The 22,415-nt window shown below is 38.2% G+C and overlaps 1 protein-coding gene across 6 annotated transcripts in view; it reads left to right on the plus strand.

Annotated features, from left to right (window-relative positions):
- CNTN6 (contactin 6) overlaps positions 1-22,415 on the plus strand; it is a 290,317-nt gene that overhangs the window by 119,428 nt on the left and 148,474 nt on the right. For 3 of the 6 annotated variants that reach the window (XM_027121423.1, XM_027121426.1, XM_027121422.1), the window contains one exon: positions 21,878-22,004. Coding sequence is in view for 1 of the 6 variants with exons in the window: in XM_027121422.1 (XP_026977223.1) it covers positions 21,878-22,004 (127 nt within the window). In the remaining 5 variants the exon portion in view is untranslated. Of the gene's footprint in view, positions 1-21,877; positions 22,005-22,415 lie in introns of those variants that run through there. The other 3 variants (XM_027121424.1, XM_027121428.1, XM_027121425.1) reach the window with 1 other exon arrangement.

Raw genomic sequence — 22,415 nt, forward strand, 5'->3', positions numbered from 1 at the left:
GGCTCCCCAAAGACCTCAGGATTAATTTCTTATTCTTTAAGGTCGCTAAAATTTCCTTCTTGATGTTACTTTGGATATCTATCTGTCTAGCCTCATCTCTTGTCAACTCTTTCCTTAGCAAGGATTATGTGAGTTCTCCAAATTCTCCTTAATTTCGCTCAACTCAGGGCATTTGCATTTACTTACTCTTTCTTCTTTCTAAATAATCTCTCTAGTCCTAATTCCTGTATCTTCATGAGTTGTTAAGATCATGGCTTCTGATGTGAGACATACTAGTGTCAAAATTCTACCCTGTGTAAAATGGGGGAGAGTTAGGGGGAAAAAATCAATAGGAAAGAGAAGAAGAAAAAGCCTGACGCATATTCATCTTTGTAAAATGTTTACAAAAGTCAATGTAGCATCACAGGATAAACTGTTTATGTTCAAACACTGAAGTGAAAAAAAAAAAAGGCAAAATTCAGAACTAGCTGAACCTTGAAAGAGTAAACAGAAAATGTCAAGTGCTTCTCTCACATAGGGAATCAGCCAGTTTCCCTACTCATAAAAGAAAAGAAAAAATCTTTTGTTGATTATGAGTCCGAAAAAATTGAACTCGTTCTTCTCATTTCTGTAAACTACCCCTGTCATTTAATCTTTATATTGGGAAGAAGACAATACAGCATAATGAATCAGGGGATGCTATTTCATTTTCTTATTTCACATTCAAGTCCGGTCTAGTGTAATTATGGTGTTTATGAAGTTTAAACCGATGTAGCAAGAGAGAAATAAACAGAATAAGTGTTCATCCACTCTAAGGAGCATTTCTTGATAAGAAAGATCACATTGACAAGTACAGGAAATGCATGAGAGGTTTTTATCAACCAATAATTTTACATTTATAAGAAATTTTCATTGTGATAAATTGGAAACAATATAAATCTATTTCTAAATAAATAATTTTTTAACTAAAATGAGGAAATCTTAACAAAAATGTTTCAAAGTTACAGGGAGATAGAGGCAAAATGAAATGAAATACCTCACCCCAGCCTGTGAGAAAAGAGCTGAAAAAGAACCAGAAAATTATAAATGAGCAGATCTGCCCTTGGCTGTAGGCAAGATCTCTAAGACGGTAATAAGGAGTGAGGTTACCAAACATCCAGAGAGAGATGAGCTGATAAAACTTAATCAGGCTAGCTGCACAAAGGGCAAACCTATTCTGACAAATTTGGTGGCATTTTTGCTTGGCATAGAGGGCAGGAAAAGTACATGACTAGAATGAGTGATAGAATTGTACATGAGAAAGTGGAAAGGCATAGATGAAATATATGGGAGTAAGGTACTGTTTTAACTTTCCAAAGGAAGCGACTTGGCTGACATTTAACCCCCAAAACACTGATTTCGTTAAGATATTCATGCTGGCAATAAGTACAAGCAGGACTGACAGATCAGCATGCTTTGCTGTGACACTGTGTAACCAAAATTAAGTGTGTCATCATCAAATAATATACATTGGGGTACTATGTCTGGCATTCACAGATTTTTAGAGTGCTTTTCTCAGTTATTTATTTTTCTTTATTCCAAATTTTCTTTCTTCGGTTTGTTATTGGTATATATATGGAATCAATGCCATTTCAGGCAGACACAATCTTATCTCAGAGAGCAACCAAAGAGGACCCTGTAATATCTCAATGATAATAATAGGTTTCCAATGGTTTTCTAACATCTTCACTCTGGGACATTTTAGCAAAGTGCTTTTTGGTGCTTTGTGTTCCTGACATCATGCTGTTATTTTTCAAAGGTTAATGCTGAAATGCTCTAAATTGGGCAAGTTACAGGGTCAAAGACCCAGAAGTTCAAAAGACAGAATCTAAGTTTGCCTCTCAGTCAGCCCCTCAGCCTACAAATAAGCTTGTCCCTTTTTCCCTAAAAATATAAATAATCAGAACTGAAACTCACATATACCAACAGCTCTAGGCCCTGCTGTTATTTCTGTTCACCTCTCTCTTTCTCTCTGCCATCTGATTTCTTTGTAGAGTACTTTATATACAACACCATAGTTTTCTCTGTCTTGAATTTAGTTAAAATTTGGCCTTTATGTCTCAATCCATCTTGACTTTGAAAATGAAATTTCTCCTAAAGAAGAAACAAGAGACTTTCTGATGACCAACACTAGTGCTTTGCTGGTGTTTCTGTTTTTCATTATTACTAACATGTGACAATGTTAACTATGTCCTTTATTAAAAGCTCTCCTTTCTTGGTCTCCCATGTGATGGGTGTGATGGGCAGAATAATGGCTCCAAAGATGTCCATTCCCTAATCCCTGGATGGTGTGAATATGTTAGATTACATGGTGAAGGGGAATTAAAGTAGCAGATAAAATTAAGGTTGCTAATCAGCTGATCTTAATAGGGAGATTATCTTGGATGATCTGGATGAGCCCAGTGTAATCATAAGGGTCCTTAAAACTAGAAGAGAGACAAGTGAATCAGGAAAAATGTGACTATGGAAGAATAGCCAGAGTAATTTGATATGAGAAGGATTCAATGTGCTTGCTGTTGCTGTCTTTGAAGTTGGAGAAAGGGTGTCCACAAACCAAGGAATGCAGGCAGCTTCTAGAAGCTGGAAAAGGCAAAGAAAAGGACTCTACTCTGGAGCCTTGAGAAGGGGATAGATACAGTTCTACCAATCTTGATTTTAGCTCAGTGAGACCCATTTTGGAATACCGACCTAGAGAATTATAAGATCATAAATATGTGTAGGTTTCTGCCACTAAATTTCAGGTAATATGTTATGGTAGCCATAAAAAACTCATACAATGATCCTGGTAAAATAGTCTCAACTTCTCACATAGATCTTCCTCAGAATTTTTTGGCTGTTTTCTCTCTTTTGTCAATTCTATAGATGTTGATGATCATTGGTCTTCCATCTTCAGTTTTCCTTTTTATTTAAATTCCATGTTGTTACTACCTTTTACAAAGCAATGCCATCCAACTCTGCCTCTGTCCTCAGCCCCCTCCAACCTTGAGTCCCTCTGGCATGAGTCCCTCTGGCATGTTCAAATTTAACATGTCTTAATGATATTCTTTAAATGACAAAAATCATGAATCTCAAACAAATATAAATAAGCCCATGGGAAAATTTTTGCTTCAACAAATCAATTAATGTGGAAACCAGTAAAATGTTGCAACTTGTTCAAAATAGAATGCAAAGAACCATACAGGTGATAAGAAATGGTAATATTAATTCATAAATAGATGCAATATGGGTTTATCATGGCTAAATCATATGGCATGTGAATTATATTTCAAGAAAGCTGTTACAAAACAAAACAAAAGGCTGGTTTCTCCATAAGGGAAAAAGGGAAAAAAAACAATGGCATTCCACTGGACACAATTCATTTGCATTTTAATGGTTAGAATCATTTGCCTTCTTAATAGTTTTCCACCTCCTTTCACTGCTGTAAAATAGATAAAAGACACTGAAAGGCAAAATTAACCCCAAAAAGTGCACTGAACAGGACACTCAGTAATCTTTTCATGTCCCTTTTGAAATCTTTCACAAATATTACTGGTTTGTCCTGTCACAACACATATCTCTTGTCTATTCACTTTTTCATTCTCCTGATGATCATTTTACACATTATCATCTCTTCTCAAACTTCCCATACTTCCTCTCCCATCATCTGTGTCAGCTAATGATATTCCTTTCTCCTTCCTAAGAAAGTAAGGAAAAAAAAAATCTGAATATTATTTTAACAGGTTTTCAATCCCACTTGTATCAGTACGTTTTCTATCTGTCTCTACTCTGCCTTCCTTCCTGTTATTGTGAAAGAACCTTTCTAAGGCCAGTTACTACACAATGAACTAGATCCCTCCTCTGTCACCCCAAGGGCATCACTCAATTGTCAAGGAGGAACAGCTTAAGGTGTAAGATTCTAAAACGTGAACCTAAATACTTGCAGAATTTCTTGAATAGTTTTATTCTCTAAACCCAGTTTGCCTTGTAAAATGATTCTCTGCTGTGAATGGATGTTTCATTTATTTAATCATTCAAACTTCCATTCACATCTGCGTGATTACAGAAAACATGGGGTGTGTAGGCTAGTAACTCATAAGGAAATTGTTTGTGTCTGAATGAATGTTTGTTTAAAAAATGAATGAAAAATGAATTAAACATATCTACTTTCTCATCTCCTTTCGTCCTCACTGCCCTTAGTCTTTCTTCTTCTCCTTTTCCCTTTAACAGTTAAGGACTTCAACATACATGTATTCTTGCATTCATCCACAATAGCTATCTCAGAGTAATCTTAAATGTTCTTGTTCCTTCATCTTTCACATCAAATCAGTTATACCAGTCTGTTGGTATTGCCTCTAAACACTTCAAAATGGCTCACTTCATCCTCATTCTTTTCATTCTTACTGACAATGCCCTGGTTATCTCAGTGTTTTCAAATGTTTGATAAATAATCTTCCTGATCTGTGGCTTTTCTTCCCCTATCCTCCCCCAGTTAGTCATAGATCTAAGTTTGTCATATGTCTGCTTAAAATTGAAAACACTCCCATGTTTTCTAACTTTTACACATCAGGTTCAAACCTGTGTCATATCACTGAAAGTCCTTCAAAACTCTTCTAAACCTATAATTCCATCCTTATATTTCATTACTCTCCTTCATTCGAGACCAGTTACATTTTTTGAATGACAGGTATTTTCATATCACTATTCTTAAAGTTTACTTACTATTCCTTTTTCTTTCAAAGGCATTCTCACTCTCATTCTTTTACACTTAGTTCAAATATTGCCTCTTTTGTCATTCGTCCATAACCTCTAAGTAGAATTAATTACTTCCTTCTCTGGACTTCCTTAAAATCATATTTGTGCTTTTGGTAGAACACTTATCCTGTAATAATGCAATTAGTTAATTGTTTTTGCCAGCCTCCCTTTCTGGAGTATACATCATAGTGATGTAGAGCATGTAGAGCATGATGTAGAGTGATGTAGAGCATTCTGGAGTCAGACTGCCTACATTCAAAACTGGATTCCAACACTCTCTAGCTGTTTGTTATTGACTAAGTCACTTAAGTTCCTCAAACAACAATTTCTTCACTCTTATGATGGGAATATTGGAATCTATGTGACAGAGTTTATGTAAGGATAAAATAATTCCTATAAAAGTTCAACTTTGTCCCTGGCTCTAACTATATGCCAAAATTGCTCTTCTTTGATTATAAGCATCTTGAGTGCAATTCATTTATTTATTTTTGCATTGTCAGTGCATAAAGAAGGTTTAACACATAATCAGAGCTAATTAAATGTGGTTGAATTTACTTATGTTGGCCTTTATCACTGTGTGCTGGCAATATCAAAATAAGCAACGATGGAGAATTTTATTTTGGTTTGGCTTTAGACTGAAGAGATCAACAGATGTGAAATATATGGTAAGGCACACTTACTATGATTTACTTTATTATCTGTGTGCCACTTCCAATATGTCATATACTTTCCAGGCAGGTTTAAGGCTTAACTTCCAAATCAGTAGGTCACCATAGTTGTCTGAGTAGACTGAAATACTGCAGGTCTCCAATGTTATACCATGTGTATATCATTAGTTCATTCTGCTAGAGTAACTTATAAAAAAATAACCAAAATGATTCCATCATGTTCAGAGTAGATTCTCAGTTAAGAATTGTCTTCTCAAATGTCTGTTGCATGAAAGAAATATCAAGCATGGCCACTCTCAGGTAACTATTAACCTCCTCCTCTACAGACTTTTGATGTTTACTTGAATAAGAAGTCATTGATTATCCAGGTGTAAAAAAAATGCCAAAGTCAAAATATACCTTGACTCTAATTAATGCTTAAAGTTAACGCTAATTTGACCCTATATTTTTTCCCCAACTTTACTGAGATATAATTGACATTGTGTAAGTCAATTGAGATATAACAGCATTATGTATGTTTAAGGTGTACAATCTAATGATGCACTATATGTATTTATTGTGAAATGATTACCCCATAAGGTTAGTTAATACATTCATCACCTCATGTAGTAACAATTTTTTGTGTGTTTCTTTTAAGAGCTTACCTCTTAGCAAATTTCAAATATACAATACACTCTTGTTAACTATAGTCACCATGCTGTACATCTTTATATACCCCAAACTTACGCATCTTATACTAGATGTTTGTACCTTTGACAACCTTCACCTATTCCCACCTCCCCCATTCTTCCTCACCCCTACTCCTGGCAACCACCAATCTGTTCTGTTTCTATGAGTTCCAGTTCTCTAGATTCCACTTATAAGTGAGAATGAGTTATTTCACTCAACATAATGTCCTCAAAGTTCATCCATGTTGTTACAAACACCAGTACTTCCTTCTTCTTTATGACTGAATAATAGTCCATATATGTGTGTGTGTGTGTGTGTGTGTACACACACACACACACATATACATACACATATATGTGTATGTATACACACACACATATATACATACACATATATGTATATACCACATTTTCTTTATCTATTCATCCACTGATGGATATTTAGGTTGTTTCCTGTCTTGGCTATTGTAAAAAATGCTGCAATAAACATGGGGACCTACTTTTTTTTTTTTTTGGGGGGGACCTACTTTTTTGAAACAATTTCAAATATATCTGTAGAATGTATTGCCATCAAACCATCAGTAGAATAAAATTCTCTTTTCACTAAAATTTAAAGACCAATGAGTCCAAAAAATCAGTCTCTCCATCCCAGCCCTCATTACCAAGCCATATCAGTATATACAACTATTCCTTGGACAGCTAAACCTATGAGCCCCAAGGAGCCGTGAAAATCAACATCTGCAAATCTGAACTAATTCCTTTTATTTTTTCCCCTATTTTGAAAAACAGTAAATCTCTGAGCAATTTTTAATGTTTTCTTTCCACTTAAGCATCCTCCAAATTCAATTAGTTGACAAATCACCTTTTCAGTTTTCCTTTCCATTCTTACTCTCGCTGCATTACTTTAGGATGTATCTCTCCGCTTGGACTATTGTAATAATCTCATAGCTATGTTTTAAACTCTATTTATCTTCTTTATTCTCTGATATAGCTGATGATTTTTCTCTCTCTTGTTTCTCCACTAAAAAATAATCCTAACACGTCTTCCCTGTATAAAACCTACCACAAGCTAAGCATCAAGATATACTGGGAATTCCAGTGCAGAGCTCTATAGTCAGATTTAAGACTCATGTCTGCCTCTAATTCTTAAATAACGCACTTGACCTCCCTGGAGTTACTTCTCCTCCCCTGTAAATTAGGTGGAATTTCTCTGAGACACCTTTTTTTCTTTTCTATTTTAAAATTCTGTGACTTGCTTAGAATAACAAGGGAAATTGGTGAGAGAGAGAGAGAATGAGAGAAAGAGAGAGAGAGATTTTCTCTTTATAGAACCTTAATTTCAGGGAAGACACAACTGACCTCAGTCTAGGGTAGGTTTGACAGGCTAAAGAAATTGGTTTGGAAACTAAGGCAGAGGCTTAGTAAGAGAAAATAAATAAAGCAGACAGAATAGAGCTCTTTTAGTCCTGGAAATAAACAGAACTCTGGTGGATATACTGTAGGGTGTACAACCTTGGACTTGGAGTCAAACCTCTGTTTGAGTACCCCTTCTGGAATATCACTAGCAGTGTGACCTTGATCAAATCTTTTAAATTCTGTAAACTTTAGTCATGCTATCTCTCTTGATCTGGTATGATGTTTTTTACTTGTTATTTAAAGTCACTTTCCCTTGGGCACAGGGATATTTGTTGAGTAAAGTAGACCCTTAGAGGCCCTGAGGGCCTCTCGCCACTACTTTGTGCAAACATGGCCCAGATGCTGCTGCTGGCCACTGGATTCTGCCCCTCACCAGTTGCCTGACCAACGTGTTGTGCCCTGGACCATTCCCCCAACTCACAGCAAATGGACAACCCTCAAGGCATTGCAGTCTCTGTGCCAGGATACCCCAGGTACCTAGAGCAGGAATGGACAAGAGCCTCACCCTTAACAAGCAGCCCAACACTATGTACTATGTACTAATGTACTATGGTGCTGCCAGGTGGGGGCAGGAATGACCACCTCCATGCCCTATTCTGAGACACAACAGCACACTCACAGCAGACCCTGCCGCTGTGTGAGATCTACCTGGGCCCCATCCTGGAGCTGGGGCTGGAGGTGTTGCTAGGCAGAGGGGATGAGGGGAAGGCAGGAGAGGCCTGAGGCATCAGGAGATGAGGAGCAAGAGGAGAAGAACCTGTCCAAGGGGGCAGGCCTGGAAGTGGCTGGAGGAGGCACCTCCCATTAGCCAAGGCTCCAAGCACTCAGGACTTATCAGACTCACTGGACTTGACTTAAGCACAAAATAACAGGTAATAGTATCAAGAATGTTAACATGGTGACTTCAGAGCATTAAACTAGAATTGCTAGGCCCTTCTAAGCGCCTAGCCCTGTGCGGTCGCATTGGTTACACACCCTGGTTTTAGTTTCTTCTTTGGTAAAAACAAGCACAGATATCTTCTTTTCTTTTACTTTTTTTGCTTGTTTTGTTTTGCCCTGTTTTTAATGAATTGGAAAATAATTTTAAAATTGAACTTCTGTAACAGAAGATGTTTTTGGGGGGCAAGGAGCCTGGGTGGGGAAACTTATTGGGAGTGATAGGACTGTAGCACAAAGAGAGATGCCAGCAATTTTCGCTCTGGGTGTGACCTTGGAGAGTTCAAGTCTTAACCCTCTGTGAAACCTGAAATTGCCTAAGCCCAAACAATGAAATTCAAGTAAAACCACAGATAATATGCCTTTCAGTTCTGTCCTCTTTTAGATGCAGGTCTTCTCATGTGCTTAACTTTGACCCTAATAACTTCTCCTGAAAACAAATTGTTGTCTGCCCAGGTTATCTGCACTTTGGTATTTCTGGAGAGGAGAAAAGCAGCAGAACACTGGTCATTCTATACTGTTTATTTGAATCAGTCTTTCCCAACATTCTGTCCATTGCGAAAAAAAGAAACTGTATAGTCAATGGCTCATGGAACCCAGAGGCAGGTCTCACTAGAAACTGGAACCAAGGATTAATAAGCTTAGGGAATAAAGTCCCGCTTTACTATTTAGTCTTTCTCTCCATCATTCTACTGTCTGCCTGTCTGTCTGTCTCAATCTTTGTCTCTATATAGACTAGCATTCTTTTTCATTTTTATAGTTACCCAATTTTATTTTATTTACATCATGTACAGAATTTTTTTTCATGGTTTATATACTGTATTTGTGTGTACCCAACACTGTTCTTTTTTTTTTTTAAACATCTTTATTGGAGTATAATTGCTCTACAATGGTGTGTTAGTTTCTGCTTTACAACAAAGTGAATCAGCCATACATATACATATATCACCATATCCCCTCCCTCTTGCACCTCCCTCCCTCCCTCCCTATCCCACCCCTCTAGGTGGTCACAAAGCACCAAGCTGATCTCCCTGTGCTATGTGGCTGTTTCGGTAGGTTGCTTTGGGTAGTATAGTCATTTTCACAATGTTGATTCTTCCAATCCAAGAACATGGTATATCTCTCCATCTGTTTGTATCATCTTTAATTTCTTTCATCAGTGTCTTATAGTTTTCTACATACAGGTCTTTTGTCTCCTTATGTAGGTTTATTCCTAGGTATTTTATTCTTTTTGTTGCAAGGGTAAATGTGAGTGTTTCCTTAATTTCTCTTTCAGATTTTTTATCATTAGTGTATAGGAATGCAAGAGATTTCTGTGCATTAATTCTGTATCCTGCAACTTTACCAGATTCGTTGATTAGCTCTAGTAGTTTTCTGGTAGCATCTTTAGGATTCTCTAAGTCCTCTGTATCATATCATCTGCAAACAGTGACAGTTTTACTTCTTTTCCGATTTGGATTCCTTTTATTTCTTATTCTTCTCGGATTGCTATGGCTAAAACTTCCAAAACTATGTTGAATAATAGTTGTGAGAGTGGGCAACCTTGTCTTTTTCATGAAATTAGTGGAAATGGTTTCAGTTTTTCACCACTGAGAACGATGTTGGCTGTGAGTTTGTCATATATGGACTTTATTATGTTGAGGTAAGTTCCCTCTATGCCTCCTTTCTGGAGAGTTTTTATCATAAATGGGTGTTGAGTTTTGTTGAAAGCTTTTTCTGCATCTATTGAGATGATCATACAGTTCTTCTCCTTCAATCTGTTAAAAAGGTTTATCACATTGATTCATTTGTGTATATTGAAGAATCCTTGCATTCTTGGGGTAAACCCCACTTGATCATGGTGTATGATCCTTTTAAGGTGCTGTTAGATTCTGTTTGCTAGAATTTTATTGAGGATTTTTGCATCTATGTTCATCAGTGATATCGGCCTGTAGTTTTCTTTTTTTGTGGCATCTTTGCCTGGTTTTGGTATCATGGTGATAGTGGCCTCACAGAATGAGTTTGGGAGTGTTCCTCCCTCTGCTATATTTTGGAAGAGTCTGAGAAGGATAGGTGTTAGCTCTTTTCTAAATGTTTGATAGAATTTGCCTGTGAAGCGATCTGGTCCTGTTCTTTTGTTTGTTGGGAGATTTTCAATCACAGTTTCCATTCCAGTGCTTGTGATTAGATCTGATTATATTTTCTATTTCTTCCTGGTTCAGTCTCAGACGGTTGTGCTTTTCTAAGAATTTGTCCATTTCTTCCTGGTTGTTCATTTGATAGGCATATAGTTGCTTGAAGTAATCTCTCATGATCCTTTGTATTTCTGCAGTGTCAGCTGTTACTTCTTTTTCATTTATAATTCTGTTGATTTGAGTCTTCTCTCTTTTTTTCTTGATGAGTCTGGCTAATGGTTTACCAATTCTGTTTATCTTCTCAAAGAACCAGCTTTTACTTTTATTGATCTTTGCTATTGTTTCCTTCATTTTTTTTTCATTTATTTCTGATCTGAACTTTATGATTTCTTTCCTTCTGCTAACTTTTGGGGTTTTTTTTGTTCCTTTTCTACTTGCTTTAGGTGTAAGGTTAGGTTGTTTATTTGAGATTTTTCTTGTTTCTTGAGGTAGGATTGTATTGCTATAAACTTCCCTCTTAGAACTGCTTTTGCTGCATCCCATAGGTTTTGGGTCATCATGTTTTCATTGTCATTTGTTTCTAGGTATTTTTTGATTTCCTCTTTGATTTCTTCAGTGATCTCTTGGTTATTTAGTAGCATACTGTTTAGCCTCCATGTGTTTGTATTTTTTATAGTGTTCTTCCTGTAATTGATATCTAGTCTCATAGTGTTATGGTCAGAAAAGACACTTGATACGATTTCAGTTTTCTTAAATTTACCTAGGCTGAATTTGTGACCCAAGATATCATCTATCCTGGAGGATGTTCCATGGGCACTTGAGAAGAAAATGTATTCTGGGTTTTTTTGAATGGAATGTCCTATAAATATCAATTAACTCCATCTTTCTCCATTGCTACTCCAGCTTTCTTCTGATTTCCATTTGCATGGAATATCTTTTTCCATCCCCTCATTTTCAGTCTGTATGTGTCCCTAGGTCTAAAATGGGTCTCTTGTAGACAGCATATGTACAGGTCTTGTTTTTGTATCCATTCGGCCAGTGTATGTCTTTTGGTTGGAGCACTTAATCCATTTACATTTAAGGTAATTATCGATATGTATGTTCCTATTACCATTTTCTTAATTCTTTGGGTTTGTTATTGTAGGTCTTTTCCTTCTCTTGTGTTTCCTGTCTAGAGAAGTTCCTTTAGCATTTGTTGTAAACCTGGTTTCATGGTGCAGAATTCTCTTAGCTTTTGCTTGACTGTAAAGGCTTTAATTTCCCCGTCGAATCTGAATGAGATCCTTGCTGGGTAGAGTAATCTTGGTCATAGGCTTTTTCCCTTTTATCACTTTAAATATGTCCTGCCACTCCCTTCTGGCTTGCAGAGTTTCTGCTGAAACATCAGCTGTTAACCTTATGGGGATTCCATTGCATGTTATTTGTTGCTTTTCCCTTGTTGCTTTCAATATTTTTTCTTTGTATTTAATTTTTGATAGTTTGATAATATGTGTCTTGATGTGTTTATCCTTGAATTTATTCTGTATGGGACTCTCTGCACTTCCTGGACTTCAATGACTTATTTCCTTTCCCATATTAGGGAAGTTTTCAACTATAATCTCTTCAAATACTTTCTCAGTCCCTTTCTTTTTCTGTTCTTCTTCTGGGACCCTTATAATTCAAATGTTGGTGCATTTAATGTTGTCACAGAGGTCTCTGAGACAGTCCTCAGTTCTTTTCATTCTTTTTTTCTTTATTCTGCTCTGCGGTAGTTTTTTCCACTATTTTATCTTCCAGGTCACTTATCCATTCTTCTGCCTCAGTTATTCTGCTATTGATTCCTTCTAGAAAAATTTTCATTTCATTTATTGTGTTGTTCATCATTGTTTGTTTGCTCTTTAGTTCTTCTCAGTCCTTCTTAAACATTTCTTGTATTTTCTCTATTCTATTTCCAAGATTTTGGATCATCTTTACTATCATTACTCTGAATTCTCTTCAGATAGACTGCCTATTTCCTCTTCATTTGTTTGGTCTGGTGGGCTTTTACCTTGCTCCTTCATCTGCTGCATATTACTTTGTCTTCTCATTTTGCTTAACTACTGTGTTTGGGGGTGTCTCCTTTTCACAGGCTGTAGGTTCGTAGTTCCCGTTGTTTTTGATGTCTGCCCCCAGTGGCTAAGATTGGTTCAGTGGGCTGTGTAGGCTTCCTGGTGGAGGGGACTGGTGCCTGTGTTCTGGTGGATGAGGCTGGATCTTGGTTTTCTGGTGGGCAAGACTGCGTCCAGTGGTGTTTTGGGGTGCTTGTGAATGTAGTGTGATTTTAGGCAGCTTCTGCTGACGGGTGGGGTTGTGTTCCTTTCTTGCTAGTTGTTTGGTGTGGGGTGCCCTGCAGTGGAGCTTGCTGGTTGTTGAGTGGAGCTGGGTCATAGCATTGAGATGGAGATCTCGGAGAGAGCTCTTGCCAATTGATATTAAGTGGGGCCAGGAGTTCTCTGGTAGTCCAATGTCCTGAACTTGGCTGTCCCTCCTAAGAGGCTCAGGCCTGACACCAGGCCAGAGCACCAACGCCCTGTCAGCCATACAGCTCAGAAGAAAAGGGAGAAAAAAAAGAAAGAAAAAATAAATAAATAAAAGTTATTAAAATTAAAAAAAAATTATATATCGTTAAAATAAAAATAAATAAATAAATAATAAAAAGAAGAGAGCAGCGAAACCAATAAAGAAATCCACCAATGATTACAAGCACTAAAAATTAAGCTAAGATAACTATATAAATCAGAAAGTCGTCAGTCGCATACAGGAAACCCCAAGTGTACAGTTTCTCCCAAAGTCCACCACCTCAATTTTGGGATGATTTGTTGTCTATTCAGGTATTCCACAGATGCAGGGTACATCAAGTTGATTGTGGAAATTTAATCCACTGCTTCTGAGGCTGCATGGAGCAACTTCCCTTTTTCTTCTTTGTTCGCACAGCTCCTGGGGTTCAGCTTTGGATTTGGCCCCGCCTCTGCAGGTAGGTCGCTCTCTGGCATCTGATCTTCGCCCACACAGGAGGGGGTTAAAGGAGCGGCTGATTAGGGGGCTCTGGCTCACTCAGGCCGGGGGAGAGGGAGGGGTACGGAATGCGGGACGAGCCTGCAGCGGCAGAGGCCGGCATGATATTGCAACAGCCTGAGCCGTGCCCTGTGTCCTCCCAGGGAAGTTGTCCCTGGATCACGGGACCCTGGCAGTGGTGGGCTGCACAGGCTCCCAGAAGGGGAGGTGTGGATAATGACCTGTGCTTGCACTCAGGCTTCTTGGTGGCTGCAGCAGCAGCCTTAGCGTCTCATGCCTGTCTCTTGTGTCTGTGCTGAATGCCATGGCTCGAGCCCGTCTCTGAAGCTCAGTTAGGTGGTGCTCTGAATCCCCTCTCCTCGCGCAACCTGAAACAATCATCTCTTGCCTCTTAGGCAGCTCCAGACTTTTTCCCGGACTCCCTCCCAGCTAGCTGTGGTGCACTAGCCCCCTTCAGTCTGTATTCACGCAGCCAACCCCAGTCCTCTTCCTGGGATCTGACCTCCGAAGCCAGAGCCTCAGCTCCCAGCACCCACCCACACCGGCGGGTGAGCAGACAAGCCTCTCAGGCTGGTGAGTGCTGGTCGGCACCGATCCTCTGTGTGGGAATCTCTCCGCTTTGCCCTCTGCACCCCTGTTGCTGCATTCTCCTCCATGGCTTCCCCCCACCACCCACCCCGCTTCTCTGCAAGTGAAGGGGCTTCCTAGTGTGTGGAAACTTTTCCTCCTTCACAGCTCCCTCCCCTAGGTGCAGGTCCCGTCCCTATTCTTTTGTCTCTCTTTTTTCTTTTGCCCTACCCAGTTACACGGAGAGTTTCTTGCCTTTTGGGAAGTCTGTATTTTTTAAGTAGCTGTGAGGAGGAAAGTGATCTCCACGTCTTATTCCTCTGGCAGCTTGAGGGTCCATCTAGACTAGCATTCTCTTAACTCTTAACAAGTTTTATGGAAGACGGAGGCTCTAATAATCCTGAAGAACCTCCTCTCTATTCAAGTAACAATCAGAAACTAAGAACCTCTTCATTTTATTTCCTAATTCCCAGGAGAGAGAAGTACAGCAGCCGAGCAGGACATATTCACCTTTTGTCCAGTCATTCATGGCCATAAGAATGGGGTGAATTAAAAAAATACGAATTTAAGGGCCTATTCCTATCAGTTAAGAGATGATTCTCCATAAAGCTGTTCATGAACTGTTCAGAAATGACAAAATGTGACTGCCGTCGATATAATCAAAAGTTTTTGGCGTTCTGGGGGATGACAATGAACTTTAGATTCTGGTAGTTTGATCCAGTATTGGAGTCAGATGACAGGACTAATTTTTTTTTTTTAACTCCATGGAAGATAAAGAGAAAGAAAAATGGGGCAGAACCCTACATGAATTTTCAATAACATTGTATAATTTGCTTTTAATTGTCATTTAAAATTATTTACTTTTCAATGTTCCTCTATTGCAAAGTTCTTCCTTTATTGCCAAGTAAAACATTTCTTATTGTGTAGCATTATATTGTAGGTGATTTTATAGCAGTAGGTGTTGTCAATACAACTATTTAATCACTATTGATCAAAATACCGACACTTTTCCTAAGGTCTAGTGCATTTTTAAAGAAAAGGTACTTAAAAAGCATTTTTGATTTCTTGCTTTTGATATTATATTGTCACATGGTTTCAGCTCTTCTTGTACAGAAAGCTCATGTTGTCCTTGCTTTCTGACACTGTAGGCAAAGCAACAAAATCTGCTATTATTTAATCATTTCATTGCAATATGAAAAAAATCTAAAGATTTACCACAAGAGACTAAACAATTAGTTGACAAAAGCTAGACATTTTACTAGTATGAATTCAAGCTCTTAAAAATTTGATAACAACAAATATAAATGACTAAATAAGATATGGACTGATGGGGCTTCCCTGGTGGCGCAGTGGTTGAGAGTCCGCCTGCCGATGCAGGGGACACGGGTTCGTGCCCCGGTCCGGGAAGATCCCACATGCTGCGGGGCGGCTGGGCCCATGAGCCATGGCTGCTGAGCCTGCGCATCCAGAGCCTGTGCTCTGCAACAGGAGAGACCACAACAGTGAGAGGCCCGCATACTGCAAAAAAAAAAAAAAAAAAAGATATGGACTGATGATAATTCACCAAAACCAAGCTTTTCTGTCTTTCAAAATGAACCAAAGTTTGTTAGAAAATGCCTGATTCCATTCGTCTCAAGTTCTTCATCTGTCAAATGGGAATGGAAATGTATGTCTCAAAAAACTTGTCACAGGAATTTAATTTGTTACTTGGTGCACGTAAAACTCCTTGGAAAACTACAAATTACTCTCCCAAATATAAAATATTATTAAGTCAAGTTATACCCTTAATTTAGATTATATGAAGATTGAACAGAGCTTTTCTCTGAGTGAAGGTAAAGGAAGATAAATTAACATTTGTTGTCTGCCTATTTTGTGCATAGCACGGTGCTTAATATTTCAGCCAGGTTTTCTTTTTAGGGGGAGAGGAAGGTGGTTGAAAATGTTTAAATTATAAAGATCTATGAAAAAACAAACAAAAAAACCCTGCTCATATTCCTCTTGAATTTTTGCTATGAAAGAAGATGATATTAGCACTCACACATTTCAAACTATACTCTTTTACCCATCCTTCATTTTTCTGTTTATACTGTTATATTATCCAAGTTTATGGCATTCATATTCTGTTCTATAACTAAAACCAACATGGTTCTTAAGTGGTAGTTTTATATTTAAATGTATTCATTGTGCATCCTATTCCTCCTTCATTCTTTTTTTTTTTTTTTGGTGGTACGCGGGCCTCTCACTGTTGTGGCCTCTCCCGTTGTGGAGCACAGGCTCCAGACATGAGGCTTAGTGGCCATGGCTCACGGGCCCAGCCGCTCCGCGGCATGTGGGATCTTCCTGGACAGGGGCACGAACCCACGTCCCCTGCATTGGCAGGCAGACTCTCAACCACTGCGCCACCAGGGAAGCCCCCTCCTTCATTCTTGAGATCTGTATATTGGTTCATTTTTACCTGGATAGACTTCATTGTTAAGTCGTTTCTTTAAGAGTGTTCATTTATGTTATAATCCCTGAGGGTTTTTTGTTTGTTTTTTGATGCTAAAGAACGTTGAATGTCATTAGATTCGAAAGCTATATCAGTGGGTACTAACAGTCATGTCACCCTTTTATTCAGAATACTGTAGACTTTCCCTCACTGTCTTCTGGTATAGAATGCTAATGCTACTATTATAAAATCTGAAATTAATCTGATTTTATCTTTCACTCTTTTAAGTAATTTTCTGTTTCAACCTGGTCTTCTTGCAAAGTCTTTCTTTAAGTTTGAACATCAGTCACTTAACTAACACGTGCTTTGGTGTTAAGTCCTCTCTCTAAAATGACTCTGGAATGTGGTGTATTCATTCAATTCACAGGAAGTTTTCTTGCTAATATCTTTCAATACATTTGTTTGTCTATCTCAGTGACATCAAGGATCTTTATGTTGGATCATCTTTTATCTATCTTTCTTATCCATTACCTCTCTTCCCTCTTATCTGTGTTTTTTTTATTGTATTCATCACAATTATCTCTAATCTTCTCTTTATGTCAGTAATCTGACTTTTAGTAGGTATCTGTTTTGTTTCTTGCCTATTTTAGTTGATTTATTAATTCTTTAATGATGCTCTTTTGGTTGCAATTTTTATGTTTAAGTTACATCCTAATTTATCTGATGCTATAGTTTGTCTTTTTCATCTTGCCATTGAGTTACATTTTTTGAATTCAGGTTCTTACTCTACTGTGTGAAAAATTTTGAGAAATTTCCTAGGATTCCTTGAGTTATATTTTCTTCTAGATTGGATATTTTGTCTATCTTTGGCATGCTATGTTTTTCACTTTTATTGTTGCAATACATGTCCATACTTACTATTCCACTTCTTTTCATTTGCTCATACTTGAGGCACTGTGTGCAGACAACTCAGTCATTCCTTTATAGAAAGGGATATTTTTAAACGTTCTTCTCATCATATCAAGGAACTGTTTGTTTTCTTCCTTTTAGCTCCATTTTGGAGGCTGAATACCCACATATCATGACTACCCCCATTTTGTAGACTGAGGGAATACTGGGATTGTGGGAAGCTCAGCCTTTAGCAGAATATCTGGGTGCTTCTATTTTAAGGTTTTTTTTTCTTTTTTTTTTTTTTTTAGTGGTTTGTAGCAAGATTATTGGTGGAAGAGTCATAGGTATACTTTATTGGGGAACTGCGTCATTTTTTGGTTGGGCTTTAGAGATTTTACCAAGTGAATATATAGGTGTGAAACTATTAGTTTGTGAAACAGAGTCAGCTTTACTATTCATGCTTCCCTGCTTCACTCTTTTTTCTCCAGGAGCCCTGTCTACTCCTCTCTTCAGCCAGAAGAGAAAACAGATTAAAACACACTATGCATGTATATACAAATCTGCTTAACTCCAGAATTGGAGGTTGTTATGAGAATTCTCAGAATTTTGTCATTTCACCAGTAAATCTCACAGAGGTTAGGGATGAGATTAAGACGTCAAGAACTCTTTTGCCCCTCTGAGCCTGGACAAACTCTTCTTATGCACAAATGTTTTTTTTTCTGTTGTTTCTTTGCTTATTTTGATTATTTTTAAGCCAATGGCATTGGAATTTGTCCCTTTTCTTATTCAGACACTGCTAATTTGTTTGTTGCTTATTTATATTTATAATTCCCTGTGCATTTCATTAGGTACTAGAGTAAGGAAAGTCTGTATTACATGTTTAACTCACTCTTTCTCAATCAGCCTTTACAAAAAAACAAAAATGTAAGATGTATTGCTACTTCATAGTTAAGAGTTATAACTTGTCCAGCATTATACAGCTAATAACTGTCTGTACTTCTAGGCAAATAATGGAGTATACTAAAATTACAATTTAAGATAAAGTTACTAAATTAATATTTTACCTGGGTGCAAATATTCTGGAAGAAAGAAATAGATCTGAGTGGATGGTGAAAACAGTGAGAGAATCAAGATGCCTAAGTTTAACTTCCTCCTATTTCTCAACGCAGATGGTGAATTTGGAAAAGATGATTCAACTTCCTGGGTTTTAGTTTCCCTTTCCCTGTGTGTAATAATAATAAGGATGATGATGATGATGACAATAATGATGGTAACTTTCACAATTTGATGATTATACATTTACATGTACCAGGCACAATGTGATATACTTTATAAGTAATATGCCATTAAATCTCAAAATAACCATCTGATATACAGAGTCTATTTTGTCAATGAAGACTGCAAATTTCACAAATCCACTGAAGCCCATTTGATTCAAGGGCACATGCTATTGACCACTAGCTCTATTGTCTTTCCAAACCAAGAAGTCTGGCCTGAATGGTCTACAAAAGACCTACCAACTTTGAGATTCTCTAGAGCTGTGGTTGGTATCAGAAGAAATGACCATGCTCATACATGACCCTCAGGTACAACTACTAGAGTTCTGGACTGGGTGTCCTAAAATTAAATGCTAACATGATGAGGTTTTTGCTTTATGTATTCATTTGCACATTTTAAAAACACAGAATTTAACCTAAAACATAAGTACCGAACTGTTCCTCCTCCTTCCCTCCAAATCTTTCTTTCTTAACTATTCAGTGCAAATGCCATGAAGTGGGGCTCTGTAAGGTAGGCATACACATGAATGTGGACGATGAGCACCACAGTAGCCCAGCATGAATTGTTGGAGCCTAAGAGTGGTGAGAAGGTCAGGCATGCAGGACAAGAGGTAAGGCAGCAGTGGCCCAGTGGAGTGGCAGAGCCCGAGGAAGGTGAGAAGGGCATGCCCTTACTGAGGTGGCCTGGCACAGGCTATCAGAGTCTGAGAAGCCTGAGGAGGGTTCCATTGCCAGGAGAGGGTGGTGAAGGTAGAAACCTGGAAGCTAACCGAGTGAGGACAGAGTCTCCACAGGGAAAGGGCATTCCAGGGTGACGTGTTAGATCCTCAGGGATGTGAGAAAGTTATCCACTTTGGAATATAACCATGCACAGATTGTCAGAGGTCAAGAGGAAAGACAGCATCCTCACAGGAGGGAGACCCTGCACAGGGTCAGAACATGAGTGAGGTGAGGAGGTAGGAGACAGCTTACAAGTGGTGTCAAAGAAGGTATGGGAGTAAAACTTGCAGCAGGTATCAGAATCTGTACAGGGTGAAGAGGAGCTTCACATAGGGGAGAAGGTGGTGACAGTAACTGGAGGTTAGTTACATACATGGAGATTGAACAAATTTATAAATACACTGAGAATAGTGGAAACCAGGGTTCTCACAGCTGGAACAGGGAGTTAAAAATATAGACAGAGGACTTCCCTTGTGGCTCAGTGGATAAGAATCCGCCTGTCAATGCAGGGGACACGGGTTCGATCCCTGGTCCAGGAAGATCCCACATGTCGTGGAGCAACTAAGTCCGTGAGCCACAACTACTGAGCCTGTGCTCTACAGCCCGCAAGCCACAACTACTGAGCCTGCATGCTGCAACTACTGAAGCCAGCGTGCCTACAGCCTGTGCTCTGCAACAAGGGAAGCCACCACAAGGAGAAGCCCGTGCACTGCAACGAAGAGTAGCCCCCGCTCGCCACAACTAGAGAAAGCCGGAATGCAGCAACGAAGATGCAACACAGCCAAAAATAAATAAAATTAAAAATATAGACAGAAAAAAACCTATAATAAACCCACTATAAATCACCATAGATAGATAGAAGTATGGAATAAGAATATATATACACACACACACATATATACATATTTACATAAATATATGTCTGTATATAAAATTATACATATGCATACTTATATATATTCATATGTGTTTATAAATTCATTTAAGTATCTATATGTATTCACACATATAATCTATAAAACCTACACACACACACATGCACACACTGAAAAATCCTCAGAGCAAGAACACCTCAATAACAATAAGTACACTTAGTTCCAGATCATGGTTTCTACATACCATTCTCTAATAAAAGGAACAAGGTTTGCTTAGGGAAAAAAAAGACTACTTCGATGGCTGGAACAGGAGAAATGCAAGGTGATTCTGCAAAACTTTCTTGTACCGGAAAGTAAAGAATAGTATAAAGAATGATAGGCACATGTCAAAAAGATGAAGAAACCAGCTTGAATGGCTCCTGCTGGCCAAATCAGTGATGATTTGGGCAACAAAGTAAATAGAAATGGATTATAACTTTAATAAAATAAGAAACGATGGATTCACAGTGATAGAGTAGATCATACTGATAGAAATATATAAATAAAAAATTTAAATGTTCAGTAAGGAACAGTATATTTACATTGTCTCAAAGTCCCTAACCACAAAATGTTTACCAATTATAAAGGGGGGGGGAAAGCAATTTTATAGTGGAGAAGTCTAGCAGGCAGCAGCACGTTAACCAAGTGATCAAAGTTAGCTTCAGCAGAAATGGGACAAATAGAAGGCCTGCACTATCTGGTAGGATACAATCTGAAGCATACAGCATTCCTGAATCTAACTGTAATGAAACAGCAGACAAAGTGGTGCACCCAGTGGGTGAGGGGAATGGAGGGACAAGATGGCAAGACAATGTGATCAATATACTCTGGCTGGTGGGGACCAGTCTTTTTCATGGTGATAATTTTTAAAAATAAGAGCCAGTTTTCTCATTGGTTTTATTACTGTTTTTTAAAATCTTTATAGACCCTTTTTATTACCCATACCCTCAGCACACAGCTCCTACCAGGACCCCTACCCTGTCGACACTCAGATAAGCCCAAATTGAGTGAAACTTTACCAGATCAGTGCCTTGTAATTTTCAAAGGTACCAAGGTGAGGAAAACCAAGGAAAGACTGGGAAATTGTTCTGCATTGAAGGAGACTAAGAGGAGAAAACAACTAAATGAAATCTGTGATTCTCTACTGGATCTTTTTGCTATGAAGGATTTTATTAGGGAAAATGGAGAAATGGGATCTGAAGATTAGATGCTAGTATTGAATCAATGTTAATTCCTTGATTTTGATCATTTTATCGTACGCTTTGTAGGAAATATAAACTAATTTATTTGGGATGATGTGGCATAAATTTGCAAAATTACTCTAAATGGCATGGAAAGAAAATTTTTGTACCATTTCTGAAACATTTTCCATATGTTTGCGATTATTTCAAGACAAAATGGTTTTAAAACTATGTATTGACTTGATGTCTAATTCAGACTTGCATTCAAAACAGGGTCAGGTTTTTTCATGTGGTGTAATTCTTTTCTTTTTCCAGGTGATGGTCGTTTGAGCCGTCCTATTTTTACCCAGGAACCACAAGATGTTATTTTTCCTTTGGATTTGTCAAAATCTGAAATCATCCTGAATTGTGCTGCTAATGGTTACCCTTCACCCCATTATAGGTAAAGTTCTACTTCTGAGTACCACACTGCTTGTTTTTTTTCTTTGTCTTCGGGGTAAAATATACATACAATAAAGTGACTTAATTTGAAGTGTACAGCTCAAAGAATTTTTACATAGGTATACAGCTGCGTGCCCACCACTCAAATGAAGATATGGACATTTCTGGTACGGCAAACTGTTCCCTCATGCCACTTGCCAAGTGATGACTACCCCACCCCCACCCGCAGCAACCACTATTATGACTTATTGATTAGGTCTGCTTAGAACAGTTATTCTTGAGATTGGTGCCATGCAGTGCCATGTTATGGAGAGAATTGACAGAGGAAAAGAAAGAAAGAAAACGGAAGGAAAGAAGAAAGGAAGGAAGGAAGGGAGGAGGGAAGGAATACAGGAAAAAAGAAGAAAAAATA

The sequence above is a fragment of the Aethalodelphis obliquidens genome, unplaced genomic scaffold (genome assembly GCF_003676395.1).
Source record: "Aethalodelphis obliquidens isolate GAN/ISIS:26980383/991018 unplaced genomic scaffold, ASM367639v1 scaffold22, whole genome shotgun sequence".
NCBI lineage: Eukaryota > Metazoa > Chordata > Mammalia > Artiodactyla > Delphinidae > Aethalodelphis > Aethalodelphis obliquidens.